The sequence below is a fragment of the Electrophorus electricus genome, chromosome 14 (assembly GCF_013358815.1).
Source record: "Electrophorus electricus isolate fEleEle1 chromosome 14, fEleEle1.pri, whole genome shotgun sequence".
In the NCBI taxonomy this organism is placed as follows: Eukaryota; Metazoa; Chordata; class Actinopteri; order Gymnotiformes; family Gymnotidae; genus Electrophorus; species Electrophorus electricus.
The window spans coordinates 13,341,061-13,363,335 of record NC_049548.1 but is presented as its reverse complement, the minus strand read 5'-3'; the positions used below and the strand labels follow the sequence as shown (position 1 = coordinate 13,363,335).

The 22,275-nt window shown below is 40.1% G+C and overlaps 1 protein-coding gene across 4 annotated transcripts in view; it reads right to left on the bottom strand.

Annotated features, from left to right (window-relative positions):
- Nucleotides 1–1,327: 1,327 nt before the first annotated feature.
- The window catches only part of ptprea (protein tyrosine phosphatase receptor type Ea), a 58,277-nt gene continuing 37,329 nt past the window's right edge, over nucleotides 1,328–22,275 (bottom strand). For 2 of the 4 annotated variants that reach the window (XM_035533750.1, XM_035533749.1), the window contains 19 exons: nucleotides 21,193–21,267; nucleotides 20,248–20,341; nucleotides 19,680–19,753; nucleotides 14,481–14,617; nucleotides 13,562–13,652; nucleotides 13,090–13,166; nucleotides 12,912–12,948; nucleotides 12,632–12,729; nucleotides 11,746–11,865; nucleotides 10,754–10,917; nucleotides 8,784–8,919; nucleotides 7,883–8,032; nucleotides 7,561–7,654; nucleotides 6,562–6,638; nucleotides 6,219–6,353; nucleotides 4,385–4,513; nucleotides 3,958–4,109; nucleotides 2,439–2,574; nucleotides 1,328–2,199 (listed from right to left, as the gene is read on the bottom strand). In XM_035533750.1, the coding sequence (XP_035389643.1) occupies nucleotides 2,125–2,199; nucleotides 2,439–2,574; nucleotides 3,958–4,109; nucleotides 4,385–4,513; nucleotides 6,219–6,353; nucleotides 6,562–6,638; nucleotides 7,561–7,654; nucleotides 7,883–8,032; nucleotides 8,784–8,919; nucleotides 10,754–10,917; nucleotides 11,746–11,865; nucleotides 12,632–12,729; nucleotides 12,912–12,948; nucleotides 13,090–13,166; nucleotides 13,562–13,652; nucleotides 14,481–14,617; nucleotides 19,680–19,753; nucleotides 20,248–20,341; nucleotides 21,193–21,262 (2,046 nt within the window). In that variant the 5' untranslated portion in view covers nucleotides 21,263–21,267 and the 3' untranslated portion in view covers nucleotides 1,328–2,124. Of the gene's footprint in view, nucleotides 2,200–2,438; nucleotides 2,575–3,957; nucleotides 4,110–4,384; nucleotides 4,514–6,218; nucleotides 6,354–6,561; nucleotides 6,639–7,560; nucleotides 7,655–7,882; nucleotides 8,033–8,783; nucleotides 8,920–10,753; nucleotides 10,918–11,745; nucleotides 11,866–12,631; nucleotides 12,730–12,911; nucleotides 12,949–13,089; nucleotides 13,167–13,561; nucleotides 13,653–14,480; nucleotides 14,618–19,679; nucleotides 19,754–19,960; nucleotides 20,114–20,247; nucleotides 20,342–21,192; nucleotides 21,268–22,275 lie in introns of those variants that run through there. The other 2 variants (XM_035533751.1, XM_035533752.1) reach the window with 2 other exon arrangements.

Here is a 22,275-nt window from a genome sequence, read left to right as displayed (position 1 = left end):
TTCGACTTTAAACGAAGGTGTTTTCAAGACGGAGTCCGCTGGCTAAGGGCTTACGTGTCATATATTAAAGTGGACATGAAACACCCCAACTCCGACTAGACCTGTACAGAATACGTGTGTGCGAATATGTAGCCTAAATGGCAGCGTTGCGGAGCATTTTAGCTTTTCGGGTACCTTGCGTTCCTGTTAGAAAATCCAAATATCAGAGATAGAGAATATCAGAGAATGAAGATATGCCCTAAAGTCGCCACTAGATGGTAGCGTTGTTATGTATGTTACCTGAACGTTTTGAAGTCGAAACTTTGATCGGGCATCCCACATCGGATTTCACGTAATTAGCATGCGTGAGAGAGGTCTTGCATCTCAAAGAGAACTTTTGTCTTAACACATAAGATTAAGCTATAATCTTTTGGGCTGATCATCGTCTTTGGGCTTAATGGAAAATAATTTTTAGTGTCTACAAGATGACAGTTGAAAATCATATCCTGTATACTCTGGGCATTAGCATTTCAAAACTTGGTGTGCAACGAGCCTTTCTAGAAACATGTACTAGAAACATGTCGTGTTGCCTACACTACAAATGGTCACTGTACGTGCTACCCCAGACGACCAGTGAACTTGAATGAGTGCTATTTTACCTACAACGCCCTGCATGTATCTCTCCGCCCTGCGTAGGAGCATCAACAAAACTCATGTGAGTATTCGTCACAGGAGCTGCGAAATACCTCGTTTCTATCTTGTTGGTTAATTGTTCAGAATGATGGTGAGCTGTGCTGTACCACGATTCAAAAATAAATGTAAGAAATATGGAACGGTACGCATAGAACATTTTTGAAACAGGCCTCCTCGAAGTCCTCGGCACACACTTCTAGCTCCCAAAACCGGTAAGAAAACGAACGCTGCTCCTGGCGTTAGACGTACTGAAAAGCTGTAAGACTAGTAACAAAACGTTTGCTTGTGCTCATTAATCTCAGTTAAAAGAAAGAAAGTAAATCCGTGAGTAATAGTACTAAAAGTACCAAATAGTACCAAAAAGATATAGGTCAAACCTTAAAACTATCGCAATGTAGTATCTCATGTAATATTTATTTCGAATATCGGCATGTAGATTTTAGAGATATTAAATGCGCAGGTAGTCTGGTTCCTAGTGCTACAATAGTGAACAATTCTGACTCGATAAATGTCTCTAAAATGGCCAATTTCACACCAAAACCTCCGATGGCTTTGTTTACATCTAAACCACTGGAAGATGAAACAATTTTCCAAAATCGTTCCCCTTTAAAGTTTAACCCATAATCCTTAAGAAATGTAAAAACACACAGACAAAGGTATATACCATCCTTTAATAACATGTTATCTCTTTCATTTGTAAATCCTTGGAATTGTGGAAGGCAGTGGGCATTAATCAGTGTGCTTTCAAAACCTGTGCGGCTTTTTCCAGCCTTGCCAGCCCAGGTGACAGGCCGTTTGCAGGCGGCGTTCAGCCGCTGCACTGAGATCAGTTCTGAAAATGTTACTGATGTTTGTACCCAGAGTTTGACTGGGAATATGCTTGCCTCGCTGAGCGAATTCACTCAAGTTAACTTTGATACAAAACATGTAACTTTATCTGTTTCTTTGTTCATTCAGAAAGAAGGTTCACTGAGTTTTGAATGCATATTTTTCACTTCATCTTCATTTGCTAACCAAAAGGGAAACAAAACACTTGACGCTGTATCAGTGATATCGGCCATCAAATGACATCAGCTTTGAATAAATAAAATCTCTCTCAACATTAATATAAATGTAAATTGCGTGAGAATGACTGTCAGCAACAATGCATAAATACATTTACAATACCTACAGCTTTACAAACTTTACACAGGTTAAAAATGAAATTAGTCGATAAGACCTTGGTTAAAAAAAAGCAACAACACTGTCAATAAAAATGATGCTGTAATTATATAGTGTACAGTTTAAGTACATAATGAAATAATTAATTTAAATATGGTAAATTGTCTAAAGATAGATGCTCTTTTAGAGGACAGTGCATAGCAAAATAGTAGCGAATTTTATCCAGTTATGGGGGTAAAATCCTGACCAACTGACATATAAAAAACATTGAACAGACATGTTTAAGGCAGATCATTTAAAATTGGCATAGTCTGAAAAAATGTCAACAAAGTCTTGTACCACTCTGTAGCAAAAGTCATATTGTTCCTAGAGGGGAAGAGATAGAAAATTATTTATTAAATCTAATAGATTTAATTTACTATTCACAATTTAGTGCCGATATATTCAGTATAATTCACATTTTAAGATAGGTGTATATTGTGAAGTACAATGATCATAATTGTATGTTAGCACAAATGTCACATTTATCACTGGACCACTCTCTACTATACATTGATATCTAAAGGGCATTTTTGGAAATGCAGTCCTGAAAGTAAAGGACGTACCACGGTCTGCACCATGTGTGGCCGTTGCATGCGCAAACTCTTCACAGTCTGAAAGACGTCCAGCAAGCCCTCGGCCTTCACCCGCTCCAGAATATTACTGAGGGCGATAAACGTACCGGTCCGCCCCGCTCCAGCGCTACAGACATACGCACACGCAGGAGAAAGTCAACAGAAAATACACAAATACACATAAACAGAAGAGAAAAGATCAGATTTAAGGAGTGTAAACATTTTGTACAGGTGCAGTTTAAGGGAACAGCTAAACCACAGCAGCCGTTTGATGAGGTACAGGCTGCTTTCTGAGTAATATGGACATGCTCTTCCACACAGCCACACATGGAGCTGTATATCATTAAAGCGTGCAGTCATAATCAAGAAGTTTAGCTGTGCAAAACCAAACATGCCGAACCAGAACACATATACACAACTCGGCAATTTAACAAACACAATGAGCATTACGTTTAAGTCAAATAAAGTTTACAGAGGCGCACAGCACTTTGGGAGTCCTCGCCATGCTCTTATCCATTTTCCCATCGGCCCGTGTTCTGAGTTGGTAGGCTTGGCCAGGTGATAAAGGTTCATGTGTACTGGGAGCACTGCCTGGACTGAAGGGGTGACCAAAGTGTGTACCGACTCCCCTTTTTCTGAGGGATCCTGTCCTTGGTATTACACCAGATGCCTGACATGGTGCTTCCAGCATCTTAGAAATGGCTGCCTTTCGAGACATTCTTGCACTGTAGCCGCTCAGGTTTAGGGAACAGTGCAATAAAACGTCCACAGCACCCACAACCTTGAGGCCTGTGGGATGGCCTACAGCAGTAGACAACCACACTGGGCTCAACATGTCCACTCACAGGAAGATGAAGCTCGTGTGGAACATAAGACTACCCAAGCAAGATGATGAAAGGATGGAGAAGTGTTTTCCGGTGTGAAAAATCTCAGTTTCTGCTGTAGCATGCAGTTGACAGGGACAGAATTTGGCATATACAGCATGAATTCATTGATGTGTTCTGTCTTGTGGAAGTAGCAAACGTGGGTGGTGGTAACACTGCTACTGAGGAATAATTCTCTGAAATCCATCAGACTACTCAAATCTATCAGAGAATTCTACATGAGCTACTATATACCTAAATATCATTGCTGAATATGGGTCCCTTTATGTTCAGTCTTTTTCCAGAGGTCGTTCCCTGTAGCAGGTCAAATGGAATGCATCAGTGTGTATCTGTACATTCTTCACTCCAGTGGCCTGTACTTTGGAGCATTTTGGCAACGTGGTGGACCAAGAGGTCGCAGCGTGTGTGGGTGAACGATCTCCCAGAAGATGCTGTCTTATGGATTGATGCTGTGGATCAATCACAATCCATATGGAAATATATGGAATATTTTTTCAACAGCTTCTGGAATCCCTGCCTCAAACAATTCCAGCTGGAGGCAAGTAGGTAGACCTACCTGGTACTACCTGGTGTGTGTGTGTGTGTGTGTGTGTGTGTGTGTGTGTGTGTGTGTGTGTGTGTGTTACCTGCAGTGTACGACAATGGGATGGTTGCCCGATTGCTGCTGCTGTTTCTGCACCGCAGCGATGATGTCAATCATTCCCTTCCCCTCTGTGGGAATTCCGATTTCTGGCCAGCCATGGAAATGGAAGTGCCGGATCAAACGCGTCTCTTTCTCCTGCACAACACAAAATAACTTGCCATACTGCCAACAAGCTTGAAAGGGGGAAAAAAAGTGCACATGGATAATATCTATACAGTGTAAGTGCTGGTTAGCATTCTAACTGAGTGTATGTTGGAAAAATGGACACTGAACTTTTGTTATGCACTTTTACGCATTGACTTTGGTCAATGTTCCACACAAGAAACACACACACGCACAATGTTTAGTTTGCATACACACACACACACCCACGCACATATATACATGCACACACAAGCTCACTCACTCACCGGGTCATATGAGAGTACCAGGTCTCTAAGGCTGAATGTATCGTCACACTGAGTATCTGATTTGATCTCCACTGAGTAATCACCGTATTTTACTGAGTTTTCTGTAGGCCAGTACTGAAAACACTTATCCTGCAAAACACACAAACACATACAAACACACAGTGAGAAGTGCCAAGTGCCAAACTGTAGTAGCACAGTTAACAAGGTTTCACACAACACAGTTTAGCTGTAACCATATCCGCCAATCAACAGTGTCTCACTGAAACCATAATTTGTCATGTTGGAGTCATAGTAACTGAGGAAATATCAAACACACAGTGTAATAGACTATGCTGCATTCTAAAAGATGGTTCACACATGGTTATCAGTGATTCACATCTATAAGCCTCATACAGTTTGCTTTTGCATTACGTTTAACATGCTCATGCAACTGGAAATTATATCATAAATTAATTTGTGTGTCTGTGTGTGTGTGTGTCTGTGTGCAGTATAGCACTTTGCTTGCACAGATGAAGGACCTCTGTCCAAAACATACTGTTTCTCTGAAGCCTGGCCAAAAAAAAAGGTCACCACTTGGATTTAACTAAGCAAGTATGCAACAACCTCCCATTGGATAATTACTGCATGGGTGATTATGTTTCAACTGGCAAGTTATTTAAACCTAACTGCTGCAGTGAGTAGCTTCTCATTTGTTAAACAACCATGTCGAAAGACACATCCTGTGGTCGTGGAAAAGATGTTAATCTGTTTCGGAAGGGTCAAATTATTGGCATGCATCAAGCAGAGAAAACATCTAAGGAGATTGCTGAAACTACTAAAATCGGGTTAAGAACTGTCCAGCGCATTATTAAAAAGTGGAAGGACAGTGCAGAAACATCATCTTCGAGGAAGGAATATGGTCGGAAAAAAAAACCTTGAATGATCGTGATCAGTGATCACTTAAACGTGTGGTGAAATCAAATCGTAGAAAAACAACAGTAGAACTCAGGGGTATGTTTAATGTGAAAGTAAGAGCATTTCCACACACACAATGCAAAGAGAACTCAAGGAATTGGGACTAAACAGCTGTGTAGCCTTAAGAAAACCACTTGTCAGTGAGGCTAACCAGCAAAAACGGCTTCAATTTGCCAGGGAGCATAAAGATTGGACTCTAGTGCAATGGAAGAAGGTCATGTGGTCTGATGAGTCCAGATTTACCCTGTTCCAGAGTGATGGGCGCATCAGGGTAAGAAGAGAGGCAGCTGAAGTGATGCACCCATCATGCCTAGTGCCTACTGTACAAGCCTTTGGGGGCAGTGCTATGATGTGGGGTTACTGCCGTTGGTCAGGTCTAGGTTCTGCAATGTTATGTGCCCAAAGAATGAGGTCAGCTGACTACCTGAATATACTGAACGACCAGCTTATTCCATCAATGGATTTTTTCTTCCCTGATGGCACGGGCATATTCCAATATGACAATGCGAGGATTCATCGGACACAAATTGTGAAAGAGTGGTTCAGGGAGCATGAGACATCATGTTCACACATGGATTGGCCCCCACAGAGTCCAGACCCGAACCCCATTGAGAATCTTTGGGATGTGCTGGAGAAGACTTTGCGCAATGGTCCAAATCTCCCATCATCAATACAAGATCTTGGGGAAATTTTAATGCAACTCTGGACAGAAATAAATGTTGTGACATTGCAGAAGCTTGTGGAAACACTGCCACAGAGAATGCATGCCGTAATCAAAGCTAAAGGTGGTCCAATGAAATATTAGTGTGTGACCTTTTTTTTTGGCCGGGCCGTGTATATATACATACATACATACATGCATACATACATACATACATACCTGCTCTCGCTCTTGTAGTTCTGTTAGCATGACTATGGAATGACATTTCCATTCCCACACCATCCTCCAGAAGTCATCCACAGTGTGTGGTAAAGGACCCTGTGTGGCAATGAAGTAGTCCTTCTGCCTGTAACCCTAAACAAGCCAAAGAAATAAAACTTGAACACAAAACACACTCTTTCATACAGTGGTGAAATGCTACTGAAAAGATGTGCTACTTTAAAAGTACAAAAAAAAATCCTAAAAGTAAAAGCATTTAAAAACTTCCTGGAAAACCCATTTTACTACTTAGATATAATAACTTTTGTAGTAAAGTACCAAAAACACATTCAAGTCTACTCACATCAATGAAAGATGCATTAATGTAGTCTGTGAATTCCTGACCTCTTCGCATTGACAGAATCACTCTGTTGAAGTCATCTGCAAGAAACACCAACTAAATCAATATATAAAGTAAAATCAGTAAAACAACAAATTGAACACTGGGATGACTCTCTCAGTGACACAGAAGGGGACCCGCTGTTTTTTTGTTGTCCACAGTAGTGGAGGAGTATCTCAGCAGTCCCCACACGGGTCCTGTAGTGGGCGGCACATGTACGGCCCAGTGGGCACCGCTTCAGCATTTGCACTCTGTGATTCTCACTTGATGTTTTCTGCTTGATGATCTTTTGCTATACAGTTGTTTATAGTGTGAAAATAAGCACTTTATTGCGTTGACCTGTCACTGAGGCAGGGGCTTGGAGGTCAAAGGTGCTGAATGTGAAAGGCATGCTGCAGAGGTGCTTCCTTGTCCTCTCAAAGGGACCTAAAGCCCTCGTTCCTCATTCATAAAAACCCTTTATTCATTTGCAAAAGTATGTAAAATGTTTGCACTTATAATATTCTTTTGTGCAGGTTGCTTCTGCTGACGGTTTAAGACAGAGGCAGGAAGGACCTTAATGGGAAAGGAAGTGTGATGTCATGTTCACTTCCTTGTACAAAAAATGCATTTGTATTGTTTGTTGGGTGGTGATTAGATACAGAGAAAAGTAGAAAGTTCAGTTTGTTTGTCTACCCATTCCTGGAGTAATCTAACACTGCTTTTCTCTATTGGTAGTACAACCCATGAGTACATTGTTGTGGCTCAGTAAAATACCCTTGTCAAATATAATAGCCGTGACTTTTTGCACCAGTAAATTTGTAAGAAATGTGGTGTTCAAATTTGCCCCATTCTGAGGACAATGGCCGTTAAAAAGGCATGTGGCATACTTTTTTGACCATAGTCTAACTTAATAACAGCCATCAGCGTCCTGGTTCCTGCCCTGAATTACAAGAGCTTCATGCTCTCCACTGCTGATCTTACATGGAATGATCTGGAGCACTCGGTTCTTCTTCATGTTCGCCGGCAGGTTACCCGTTCTCATGTTTTCCTTCATGATCCGCATGTTTGTCAGTTTCTACAAACAGCAGGGTTGCATCATTAGCATTCATAGTTAATTCGGGATGTCACACTAAAAGCTTTTTTCTAGAAGCTGCTTAAACAAAAGTGCTTTTTTTAAAACATACAGTGCTGTGCTATATACTCACAGTTCTGCTGTGTTGGTTTTCCAGTGTGAATATTTATCTTATTTATGCTACCACAATTGCTACCACAATTGCACTCCATCTCACGCTGCAGCACTGACCTTAAACTCCTCCTCGAGGCCAAGGCGGTCATGTGGGGTGCATGTGTTGTGCAGCTTGTGCAGGTGGCCCTCCAACGAGGACACATCCAGCTCCGTATCCCCATACAGGTAGTACTCCAGTATGGCCTGGTAGATGAATGAGTACTGCATCTACACACATACACACACACACACACACACACACACACACACACACACACACACACACACACACAGACACAAAAAGGAGAACCAGCTAAGAAACAGGGAGAGGAATGTCCCCACATGTCATGTAACTATTATTAGAACTGCAGTCTGCCCATTTTTGAAAATGGTCTCTTCTTATTTTTGTAGAATGTTGACGTATTTCGCAATACATAGGCTTATGAAAGCCACAAATGAGAAGCTGTGGTTCTCATGTAAACAGATGGACTAGATGTCTTACTGTCACAGTGAACATGTGAGACATCTAACCCTTTGCCTTTGAAGCATTTCAGAGTGCTTCTGATTACATATTCATGAAGACTTTATTAAACAGACATAAAGAACAGCCTTAGTTAAAAGCAGAATCTGTTTTAATCTCAGGAATAGGAATTATTCCTATTCCAAAACCTCTGAACTGATTTAAGTAATTTAGAATGATTTACCATTAAAAACAGTGTCTATTCCAAAACCTCTAAACTGATTTCAGTGTGGATTTGTAATGTGCAGAATCTGTCACTCTTTTCATCTTGAGTATATTCTGAAAGCGATACTCCCGAACCTTATAATTTTTTTTTGTGTAATCCTACTGATACATTTAAAGAATGCAGTTGGTTTACCACATGCTATAATAATAATCTTAACTGATGATATATAAAATTAGTTAGCAGGAATGTCATTGCTGACAGTGAACTGTTCTTGTGCTGTTGAGCCTACTCACATCTGTCTGTATCAGCTGCGATCGCTGGTCTCGGATTCTGGACACAAACCCAAACACGTCGATCTTCTGTTCTGTGTGCATCATGTCAATCATTGCATCTATCACAATGAAGGTACCTGTCCTCCCGACCCCCGCGCTGAAAGAACCACACATGCACACACATCTGAATAACCCATATAATGATATGAATCATCCCTGTATAGCCCTATAATGTGGTTAGAAGGCAACGCATTAACTTTTAAGATCAATTATACATAATAATATTTATTATAACTAAAAATTGTAATTACATTTAATTTCATTTTTGTGCCACCGTATCACAGGTCAACTAGTTAAAATTTACACAAAAAACACCAGGGCCATTGTAGAGCCAGTACCAATACAGAACCAGTAGCAATACAAAACCAGTACCAATACAGAACCAGTAGCAATACAAAACCAGTACTGATACAGAACCAGTACTTGCCATATTTAAGCTCTGCCACCACTGAAGGCCACTGGTCAACAATCTAAATGAGAGACTCGTTGAATGGGGCTATTTATTTCCATGGCTCATTTGTATGGGAGGCACTGTGGTGGGATTGTCTAGGACGGAGCAGGGGTCACGGGGTCAGACCTGCGACATACACTCTTGTGATACTGAAACATTACACACAACTAGGTCAGAGGGGTCTAATCAAACTTTCAGACACTGACCTACATATTTCTGTCTCATTTCCCTAACTGCACTGTCAGAACGAATAGCTCTCAGTTCGCATAATTCATATCATATGCTAATCATTTTGAATAATGCATCATTGTCTGATAAAATAAATTATGCATGCATGACGGATACGTTCCAAATGACACAAAGGTTCCACAAGGTCTTCTGAATAATGGCAGTGAAGTTATGTAAAAATTGGCCTTTTTCTGAGAGTTTAAAGTCAAGTGTCTACTTTCATAGTAAGTGTTAATGCAGCAGTTTGAAAGCTGTTTATTATTGTATAAAGGTTTAGAAAATAACATTCATAAATTTAAAAAAAAAAAAAATACTAAGATACATCCTTTTGTTATCCCTAAGTGTGGTCAGTCTGAAACATTGTCTTGAAGTGAAAAACAGTTAGATGTTAAACATCTTTTAAACATTGTTTTCAGTTCAGTATTCCACCTCCTCTCTAATTTAAAAAACTTGGTCATTGAGCTACAGTGTTTAGCACAACACATATATTTTAGTCAGAAGTTTGTAACCAGGAACAAATTCACCTTTGCTACATTTCTCATGGGATGTTCTTTTCATGGTGGGTTTTCAACATTCCAGCACTTTTTGTCTGCTGGCTCACCAATATCAGAGGTTATTGATTTTTGGTGTAGGCTTTCTGTTTACTTGAGGAACACATCTAGCCTTTCAAGAGCTACAGCTTTCTCCTGTCACTCCACTATATCTAGATAGTTTCAATTTCAGTGCCATCCATAACTAGAAGAACAGATAGTGGATTATCTGTGTTTTGGTGAATTGCTTTTAATAGTGTGATCACCAAAATACTCATCATATTGAATGATTTTAGAAATGTCAGACAAACCCGTGCATCATAATGTAATACTCCAAATCTTCAGATAATGCACTCATGGATTTCTAATTGACTCGTTTAACACACAGTGTCATGGGAGCTAAAACATTACACATGTGGTGTAGCAGAAGCTTTAGTCCAGTAGTGACCAGTGTTACCAATAGTCAGACCCTCCTGAATGCTTTTATTAGCCTGGGCAGTTCAGTCAGGGGTTGGACCTAATGCTTCATATGCTGGTGTATCAAGGCATAGAGGCTGTACTCCGACACATTCCCCTGTGCACAGGACCATAGAGGCTGTGCGCCGTCACATTCCCCTGTGCACAGGACCATAGAGGCTGTGCGCCGTCACATTCCCCTGTGCACAGAGGGTTTGCGCTAATCCCTGTCTGCCTCTGTTGCATTGTTTGCTGGGTTGGCGTACCTGCAGTGCACTACGATGGGGCCTCCATATGACGGGTTCACCTGCTTGACCTTCTTAAGGAACTTGAGCATACCGATGGGTGAGAACGGCACGCCGAAGTCAGGCCAGCTGGTGAAGTGCAGCTGCGTGACCAGACGAGGGGTCTTGGAGCCATCACAGGCCTGCTAGAACACATGAGAAATCCACAAGACCGGCTTCCTCAAAAACCTGCACTATACCTTACACTCAGCTTAGTATTATATTTCTTTTCTGACAAAAATTTAAACATCTTATACAGTTGGCAGAGTGTCTTGACATTCCACTAGAAAGCTGATTAACTTTGAGTTTAATTTTAGTGTTGATAATTAGCCATAATAAATAGTCAGACAAAAGCCATAATACATTTGTAGATCGTGACTAATCGTGGGTTATAACCCGAGTGATGGAAATAGCCTCAGTGTTGCTGCTAGTCAGGTTTCCTGTTTGCTAACATTAACTAACTGAAGCAAAACTTAAACTTAATAGAGAAGAAGAAAAAAAAAGTATGCTAAAACTATTGTAGCTATGCTTATTTTTTGCTTTTTATAATTTCAGTAAAACAGCTGATATGATGAAGATATGAAGACTGAAAATATTTCAAAAAATGAAACCACTTTAACATTTCAATTAGCAGATATGCGGTCTATAACATTCTAATCTAACATTCCAGGAGTGTAAGTGTCCTTTAAATGCTTTAAAAAGCATTACAGCAACTATTACATTATCACTACAATACTATATTATAGCATGCATTATCAAGCTTGTCATTCACAAAGTACGTGCAAGATACTGCACAGATCGGCATTTCAACAGACAGAACAACAGCTGTGGCCTGTATATAAAGTTCCTTGGCTAACTACAGACGTGCCTCTCCGGTCCGCAGAATATATGCAGCGTTTGGTGAGTAATAGTTTACTGGAAGCAAACAAACCAAAAAAAAAAAAAAAAAAAAAGGCCAGCATTTTAAGGCTTACATATTGCACACAGAATTTGCGTATTGTGTAGTCGACCAGCACGGTGATGTCCTCCACAGCTACGCGTACATTTCCGTACGTCCAACAACCCTGGTCAGGCCAGTACTGATAACACTTATCCTGAAGGGAGGGAGGGAGAATATTCAACAAAAGACAAATGACAGTTTAAGGCACTGAAAGTGTAACATTCTGTGTGGGGAAAATAAAAAAATTAAAATTCTATACAAGGGAAAGGGCAGATGCAACTTTTGTTGCCAGGTGTTTATCCAGGCAAAACACCAAAACACATAACATTTTAGATTGTAGCAAACAATGTAAATCAATCTGTAAACAAGATTCTGGATACATTTTTCTTAAATTTGGCTCAGTAAACACTAGTGAGAGCACTGGGGTTACTAAGGTGACTTCTGAGCCTCTGCATTGCAAATGGGGAGGCCTAATCAGTACCAGCCGTCAATCAGAATTAGGAAGCCAGGGCTTGACGGATAATGCACACTTAATGACACTCTGCTGCCTAATTATGATAACGCCTGAGAGGGCTTTATTAGCCATTTATTTAATCATCGATTCAGCACCCAGCCAAAGCTGATTTTAATCTCCCCTCTGTTCTGGCTTTATTGATTTGTCTCTGAGCTTTCAAAAGCTGCCTGAAGACATGACGAAGAGTTAGAGAGTTAGGAGGGGTTAGGAGGGCTCTGAGGAGTGGAACCTCTGTTGCTAATCACTGATGACCTCTAAAAAGTGAAACACGCTGAAGGTCTCCTCGCTTTATAATTACTAGCGTGCTGAGGTGGCAGTCTGCTGCATCTTCGCTTGTGTAGACCAGTTGGCATCAGGCATGAAGACATGTGAAAGCATGCACGGCTTGAAAGGTAAAGGGGCCTACCTCTTTTCTCTCTTTCAGATTGGTTAGCATGACGATTGTAGCTGATTTCTGTTCCCAGATCATCCTCCAAAAGTCAGAAACGCTCTCCTGTTTTGGTCCTAAAACGTACCATCATTGACGATACACACACACACACACACACACACACACACACACACACGTAAACTGTCTGACTTAGTCTAGTCGCTTACACTGCAAAATTCACAACAATACAGACAGATTAGGAAGCACAGAAGTGGCTGAACCCGTTGATGGAGTCTTATCTGTGCAATGTGCTCACCTTGCGCTGCAATGAATTTGTTTTTGTCTCTGTAGCCCTGTGAGATGTGAAATAGGTTTTACTCAAGCATACGAACAAGTAAAATAACGGGTCACTTTATGATATTGCATATCCACACATGTATATCACAGAATCAGAAGGGTTTTTTTTTCACTGACACATAAGACTGGATACTCACGTCTATATAAGAAGCGTTTACGTAATCTGAGTGAGGAATGGCGTCTATTTGTGCCAGCACCACTCTGGAATGGTCATCTGATAAGCAGAGACACAGCATTTTGCAGCTTGATTAGCTGGTTTGTGGGACAAGGACTAAGCTATATGAACCAACATATCTCCAGGAGCAGAGCTATGCAGTCCTGGTCTATATGAATATTAACCCCAAATGAAGAGCTCTACAGAGAGACTATGTGACTTATCTCCTTAATGCAAGAACAAACTAAAGAAAAATATGCAAAACGAGTTTGAGCAGAAAATGTTCTGAAGCTGCACGCTGAAAGCTATGCGTAAACACGACGGCACAGTGCTTTTTAAAACTCTAATAGGAAACACAGAAAACCACAGTTATTTTAACTCTCATAAGTGCTTGTCTTGAATGATGCTTTTGGTCTCCGCTCGACTACGAAAAAATTCGAAGTGGTGGGGCTTACATGGGAGGATATTGGGGTATCTGTTCTTTTCCTTGTTGTCTTCCTTGTTTGCCTCCTCGTATGATCCTTGGGGATTTCCTCCTGGCAGCGACTGTGATACCACAGAGGAAACAAACATGTCCACAACTGCTGACTAAAAGGCATGTCGTGCGAGGCCTGTGCACAGGGTTGTGCTTCACGGACTGGTTCACAAAAAGCCATATTGTACAGGCTTTGTTACATGGTGTGTGTGGCACTTTGTTTAACCCGCGTAGCCAATTCCACTCTGGCTCAAACACCATAAGTATCCATTAAGAGGACAGAGCATAAACATTCCTCTTGAAATTCATTCAGTAAATCGGTATGTGGTCACTGAATCAGCAGCCACTGATTTAATTTTAGACTAGCATGGAATGGTTCCTGAATCATCAGTCTTAAATTGGTAAGGAGGGTAATTTGTAAATGAATCACCAGTGAGTGAATCAATGACAAATGATTCTCCATCATCAGAATTTCATTTAAAACTCTGTGGGAACTAAATGCTACTGAGCTGTCAGCAGATTAAGGATAATTTTTTTTACAATATACTAGTGAATGTATTGCCTGTATGTGTTTTATTTAATATGAGCTGATTATGCAAAGTCAGCCTGTTTTGTGATGAGACATTCAAACCCACAGCAAAGAACAAAAAAAAAAAAAGGTTTAACACTTAACAAACAACATTTAACATTTTCCATTCCTTTGTTTCTCCTAAACCCAATCACAGGTTGGGAAAATGGCTTCCTCTGCATTACTGCAATCCCTCCATGTTTTCTCAAAAGTAACGACTGCTGGTGTTGATCTATTTAAAATGACAAGATGGCTCCATCAACAGGGATTCCCTGAGTTCTTTTTAAGAACAGCTATATTCTGAAGGTGACGGAAGATGGAAATAACTCACGTTGTACTCTTCTCGGAAAAGTTTGCCATCATCGGCAGAGCGGATCCGACACTCCTCTTCCAGGTTTTCTACGGGTATGGGGAAGTATGTTTTGGTCGCGGAGGGGGATCTTGGCAGCAAGACCACCGTCTGTTGCTCTATGGGCCAGACAGGATTTGGTAAAGATGTGCATCGAAATAATATAGTATCTATAACTAGAGAATGGCAAAGACATTAGATTAAAATGATTTAGCACAGTTGTTAAAGTTGAACACTGGGTTTGATTAAGAGGTCATTGGGGTTAACTAAGGACACTAGCCACTAAGAGAAAATGCTTTCCAGATTCCACAGGTAATGGCCAAGTAGCCTGTTCGTTATCATCATCTTGCGTATAAAATGAAGTGATAAAATGTAAATGTAAATGGCACAATTGGTATCTCGTTCCCCTCAAAATGACTTTTTAAATGTAACGATGTCATTTGCTGCAAAAAAAAGTCATAAGTTTTGCTTTGAGTGTAGAAAGTTGTGTTTGATATGTTTAAATCCAGTTCTTGCTTTGCTGCAATTTCCTCCACAGCCTACTAAAGCGATTAAAGGGTAGAAAAGACAGAGAGCTCTTCTGCTTTTTAAGTCTCAGCTAATCATCACAGTTATTAACACAACAATGATCCAAAAATGAAGCATTCTTGGCCTACAAGAAACTGCCCTTTGAATGAACCACATTTATAATTATATAGTTGCATTTATTCATATTTATATCTATATAGTATTCTTGCCAATTAATTTTTTTAGAATTATTTATTATATTTATGTGTGCATCTCTTTTTGCAAATCTTAACTGAGGCTTGCCATTCTCTGATGTTTCCTATTAAATGTATATGTGCAAGACTACCACCAAGAAGTCATTTTTGAAAATGAAATTTAAATGGGTAAATTTAGCTATTACAGACAACATTTATACCGAGTGGGGATGGGGCAGTTATATTGTAATGATATACCACAGTATAGAACCTGTTTCAGATTTTAGTATTTCAAATAAACATGTAAATATACAGTATTTTTAACCATGGTAATTACAAAATGGAACCATGGAAGTAACCAGTTCTCTGCCAACCACAAACCAGGACACCGAAGGTGGAACTGCAGTGTGTGTTTGTGAAAAAACATGATGGAGGATGGTGATAGCACTCTGGTAAAACATTTTGGGGAAAAAAAAATGTAATGAAATCATTTCAGTCAGCATTGGCAATCTTTTAAAGATTTTTACATATTTACAGTATTTATGCAATAACAAACCTGATGACTAGTATAGTATTCCTTAATGGAAATTCCACAGAATACAGCAGAGTATCATGCCAAATGGCAATCTCAGAAACTCAAAAATTGTCTTTTTCTCTTGGTCAGAGACTTGGGCCAGGGTCAGTGCCTAGTTGTGGATACAAACAGAGAAAACAGCAGCAATTCAGAGGTTTATTGATTGGCATCACAGCCCTGTTCACCTTCTTTCAAACAGTGTAAGGATCGATTGTTTTGATTCAGACTGAGCACCTCTCTGTAGGCTAGAGTTTGAGCTTAGTACCACTAAATCTGCATGTTTATTGTATTCACATCATTTATGGAATTTAGCTGACACTTTTATCCAAAGCAACTTACACTTGTGACTGAACACATCTTGAGCAATTGAGAGTTGAGGGCCTTGCTCAGGGGCCAACAGTGGCAACTTTGCAGTGGTGGGACTTGAACTGGCAACCTTCTGGTTACTAGTAAAGTACCTTAATCACTGAGCTACCACTGTCCAACATTGTCACTTTGACTGACAAACCACTGTTATGGCAAAAGAAAAGGTCCATAATCCTATTTTTGCCAGCACCCTAGAGCACAAGTTAAAGACAGCATTAGACTGAAACATTTAGTCATTTACAGAAGATGGATACAAAGAACCAAGAAAGAGCTGCAAGTATAGCTTTAAATAGCTGCAAATAGCTGCTAATGTGTTTGTTCGGTTCAGGAAAAAGCTGCTGATATTACAGTGTCATCGATTGGAATGAAACTCATGGGAAACCCTCACAGCCAGAGCTTGCACACATCTACCATCTAAAGAAGACTCTGACATCACCACACAGGTGGCCACTGAGGTGCTCTGTGGTAGACACTTAAAGGCAGGTTGAGCACAACATGTATTTATCTATTACATTTATGGCAGATGTTTAAGAGTCAATTTATGTCTGCACAGAAGACAAAGCCCTCATTGAGTTTGTAAAGATTGTGCTTGTTTTGTAGGTTTACTTTTGAAAATGTTTGATTAATTCATTGATTAACTCACCGATTTATCTATAAATTGCCCAAGTTTGGATGGGAAGAAGGGTGTTGCCGAAAGACAGTCAAGTACATTTGCTGCTGCACATCTGTCTTAAACAGGTTATAAACGACATCAAAGTCGACACATGATGCTGTCTAACGCAGGCTGAAGTCAAATATTGAAGGTAATATCTGTTTCATAAAAAGCTCTTGGCATGTTCAGACCAAATGCTGCAGAGTTTAATATTTGTTTAGCAGAGTTTAATATTTGAGACAAATACTACACTGGAATTGGGCCCTCCTATTGATCTAGTGAATTGGATAGTGGGCCTATCTGGTAAACTAGATCATACTATCAACCATAAACTGCCTTCAGAATTGGGATCCCTGAAGATCTATTGAAGTAGATAGTGCCATGCGGAATGATCCGTCCACCTCCTAGAAATCTATTGAACTAGATATTGGGATAAGGGTTTGGCCTTCCAGGAGATCTAGTTGGCTACCCTTGCACTAGGGCAAAATTTACCATTTAAATTTAAATGGGACACTTAAATTGCTTTTGAAACATCACATCCTCCAAAAAAAAACAAAGGTGACACCAGTATGGAAAACAGGAAACATGTTTTGTTTTGGAAATGCATCGTTATAAATGTAAAACGGGCCATTCATGTGTTTTTGTTTTTTGTTGTTGTTGTTTGTTTGTTTTTTTTTGGGGGGGGGTGGATGCTGGCTGATCTGCTATCAACAAGAAGAATCCCTGCACAAAGCAAGAAGCCACAGCCTCATGATTCATTCAGAACTGATAGATAAAGCTCTGTCGAATGTTTGGAAATATTCCTCTACATATAAATACCTAATTAAATTTTCTTACATTTTTGGTCAGTAAAGGCAGGCCTTTCAGTAGTTGTATGAGCAATGTATAAAGATCATATCCTGGCCATGCCTTATGTCTATGTCTAGGTAATGAAACTAGTAGTTTAATCTTGTGTGCACAAGAATGTTTGAACTACATGTTAAAATCACAAACACTGAGCCGTGAGGATGCCTCTGGACTCGCCTAAAGCAGGTTCCCGTTATCACTCCACTCAGGCTTTCATGCTTGTATATGGAGCATGAACATCTCCTAACTCCAATTTAGTGAACCCTTTTCCATAGAACTCCACACAATTTCATCATCAGAGTAACAGCAGTCAAACTCTGTGTGGTGAGTAATTGAGCTTTACTGTTACTGAGTATTTTAGTTTAAAAGCCAGAAAAGGCACTTCCTGATAAAGCTAGCTGGTATGCAAAAGAGCTGAATGGGACATTTTCAGGTGCTATTGCTAGTGGAACCTCATTCATTACTAGGAATACAGAACCTGTGGGTACTGTATTCCTATACTACCTGTTGTAGTATAATTGTTTTTACTCTGAGCTGCACAACATACACACGCACAGATTATGACTCAGTGTAGTTTAATTACATATGATATTGCTGCCCACAGATATCTTGCTGCGGGTACAGCACATTAAAATCAGGCTCGCCACATATTCCTGGGACTCCTGCAACCAGAACTTAAGAAAAAAAAAACTTTAGACTTTTTCAAAGGAGACTAAATGCAAGAAATTACAAACGGTCTAGTTTGAGTTCCAATGCGATAAAGGCCAGTAATACCAGGAATGACTGGGCATTATTAAAGCTAATATATAAGGGGTTGTGAGTAGCTTCCTCAATCAGTTACTGAAATAAGCCAGTGGTCTGTATCCCTCAAGTTTTAATTTCACTTGTCATCTGCTAAAAGCAAACACCCTCTTACAAAGGCAAATCATTTCTATAGACATCATCAAGGCTGGCACAAATAGACCAGTACAAAACAACACTTGAAAAGCTTTGAGGTTGGCTGGCACGTGTGGGTAGATGGCGTTTCTGGTGAAGACTCCAAGATTGCCATCAGGACACGGAAGAGTGGGACAGGCGGAAGCTTGTTAGACATCTGCGGAATCCTTTTATAATATTCCCATAACATTGCAAGTGAATTCCTTATCCAAGCTGAAAATCTTTGTCTAACCTTATCTAAAAGGGCATAAACTGGTAAACCAGTGGATTCTCTCTATAGTAAAGGTCTATATCCTTCCAGTGCAATAAGGGCTGATGAAAAGTTAAGGTCACTAGGTTCTCTGTTCAGAGAAGCAAAAGACAAACATGGATTTATATTTAAGCTAAAGCTAAACCCATTAATTTTCTACCTGTTAATTTACTGTAGAATCATGAGTCTCTGCCCAGAATAGTGTAGTGAAACACTGATAATGTTGCTGTGTCAAAATGTTTGACAGTCTAACGGTAAAGCTTTGCACACCCCTACAGTTGCTTACAATGAAATGTGGCATGTAGTAACATTCGGATATGAAAAACCACAGAATAAGAACCAACAGGAGAACGTAGTCAGGCAGACATCAGAGCAAGATCAGTCAGAGAGACACAAGTAGGAGTGAGACCAGTCTAACTGAAAACAAGACAGAACTTTTGTGTTTCAGGTTCCTTTTAAATGTTTCATTTAAATGTTGAGCATTAAATTTCATTTCATTGAATGTTTTTAATGGAAATAAACCAGCAATAAACAGCGTTTTGATATAAAAATCAATTAAAGAAGCTAATAATAGGCCCAAATGCAAATAAATCCTAATCATGGAAACATTTAGCAAACCAAAAAAGATTCTTATTCATTCTTAGTCAACGCTTATCATCCAGCAAAGGCAGGAGGATGACAGCAAACTACATCCTGTTCTCAAACACGGAGACCATGCACTACACGGAAGCCCCTCAACGATCATAGCACAAGGCCACACACGCAGCCTTGAAAAGACAGTGCAGGAGGCAGAGTTTCAGGAGACAGACAAACAGACAGACACAGAAACATTTTTAAAAATGACGCTTCACGGTACCTTGTTCTTCCACAATGCCATTTGGTATCTTCTTGTCGACGGTAGTGATGTCGGCTTTCCTCTGGTTTCTGAACCTAGGCAAATAGGTAAGTAACTAAGTAAATAGACAGATAGATAGCATGTAAATGTGTACAAAAAACTGGTTAAAGAAACCAACTAAAATTTATGAAGAAATATATTTACATTTTCTACATTCATGAAGCCATACCATTTACATTTTTATACATTCATGAAGTAATACATTTGTAACCTAAACTCATGAAGCAATACATTTTTCTTACCATCGAAAGCTAAGGCTGTTCTTTCTCATCAGAAGTGAAGTAACGCTGAACTAAAGACTACTCTCTCAATTCAGAGAACCATGCGGCTCTGACTCTAATCTTGGCTCTGCTTTCAGTTTTAGCTCCGTGTGTATTTGTGCGTGTGCATGTTTGCTGGTGTGTGTGTGTGACTGAGTCACTTTCAGTTCCTGACCCTGCCTTCTTGGAGGAGTGTCTGGAGGTGACGTAACAATGTGTGCGTGTGTGCTCTTGTGTTGCACATGGGTGGGCGTGTACATGTGTCGTACCTAAGGCAGTAGCAGGTCAACAGAGCAACGATGAGCATTAACAGTGAAAGCACCAGCACTGTAGGCAGGATGGTTTGGTTGGAGAACACCCCGCCTTCCAAAGGAAGAAGGAGAGGCAGTTAAACCCACTGCAAACAAAGAAGCAGGATAGTGGCCACCTCACGGAGCCAGAATGGAGCTGTTGGCTAAGCTGTCCCTGTTCCCTTGGCAGACAGTTGAACAAAGCCATTATGCCTGGCTTAATAAAGTACTTCAGCACTGTTTTGACGGTGGTGGTAAACTGCAGTCATCTACCTAACAGCAGGCTGTGGCATTAAAACCTGCAAACAGTAGTACAACACCTCTCTAAACTATCAACAAACACTGAAATTACAGGTCAGAGAGCAACCCATGCTTATCCTAAAGTCTGAACGCTGACCACACACCCAAGGCAGCAATTCCAAAGCAGTCAAATAATTATATGCAAAGCCACTAATTTTAAAAATGCAATTTCCTTTTAGAAATTTGACATGGAATATGTAGTATTTCTATCTAACCAAAAGGTGAATGTAGAAATGTTAGAGGTGGTATATAAAGCATGTTGTATTGTTGGCAGAAACAAAAATCAAACTGTAAGTCTAGGAATGAGTGAATTAGTGATACTGTGAGCCCACAGTGATACTGTGAGCCCACAGCACCACCCTAAGTAAGATGGCTGTATTACAGGTCAGATGTTTTGAAAACCATACAATTTTATAATATAAAATAAACAAAATATATATAAAATAAACAAGGTCAGACTTTATGCCTTGAAAGTACCATTAACTAAAATAGTTGTACATAACTTTGAGGAACACTGCAACTAAAGTATAAGAAGCATAAACAACACTAACCTTAAAATATATATATTATTGCCAGTCAATACGCAAGGTCATATATATATTAAAGTTCTTTAGGGAAACTTACCACCTGTGTTGTTTCCAGGTGATGTAACATTAGCTGATGAGGTTACTATCAGAAACAGAACTGGTACCATTGTGACTGGAGAGAGAGAGAGAGAGAGAGAGAGAGAGAGAGAGAGAGAGAGAGAGAGAGAGAGAGAGAGGAGAGAGAGAGAGAGAGAGAGAGAGAGAGAGAGAGAGAGAGAGAGAGAGAGAGAGAGAGCAAGCAGAGTATTAAATGGGGTCAATTAACAGATTTAAATAAGCGGTGAGCAAAAATACGTGGATTGCACTGCCAGATGAATAAAAAATGTAATAATATTATCTTTCCACTAGGTGGCAGACACATCATTCATTAAAAAAAAATCGTCCTTTCCACTGCTAGTTCCACTTAGATCTGTTTGAAAAATTAGTCCACAAAAAAAATGATGATTTGTTTTTAATATTTAGTGGTAAATTAACCCGTCAGGGCTTTTAAATGTGTGACAAATAAATTCCTGTGCAACTGGCCTGCAGTGTTATGTGGTGAAAGTGTGGCATGTGAAGAACAGGGCAAAGCCAGGCTGCGGTGCAGACCAACACTCATTCCCTCAGCATGGCCTCTTCAGGATCTGACCAGTGGTGTATTCTCAGTCATGAGTCAGGAAGATGACAGATGGTATTTACAGGTCTGCGCTTCGTTCTGCCACCCAGAATTCAGCTCTATTTCATTTTCAGTACATTTACTGTAAGCACACACAGTAAAGCTAATTAATACTCTTTACAGTCCTTCCAATGGCCAGCACCTCAGTATGCATCTAATTCTGAACAGTCGTTAGTGCTGAGCAGTTCACCTTTGTAGACTGGCCCCACTCTGTGTAAGTGACTCTGCTTCCCCTCCCAGTGCTTCAGTAATGAAGCTCAGGCCAGCCAGTGTTAGGCCATCGGCACCCACCTTACATCCCCACTTTCTGCAGGAGGAAGGCAGAGTCGATACTGTGTCCCACAGCCATTAATGAACGCCCTGCCTCGCCCCCTGAGACACTCAGACTGATGGGGAAACAAAAATAAGAGCAGTCTGAGAAAACTGACTAATTTCTACTTTACACATGCACAGAGACAGTTGAGG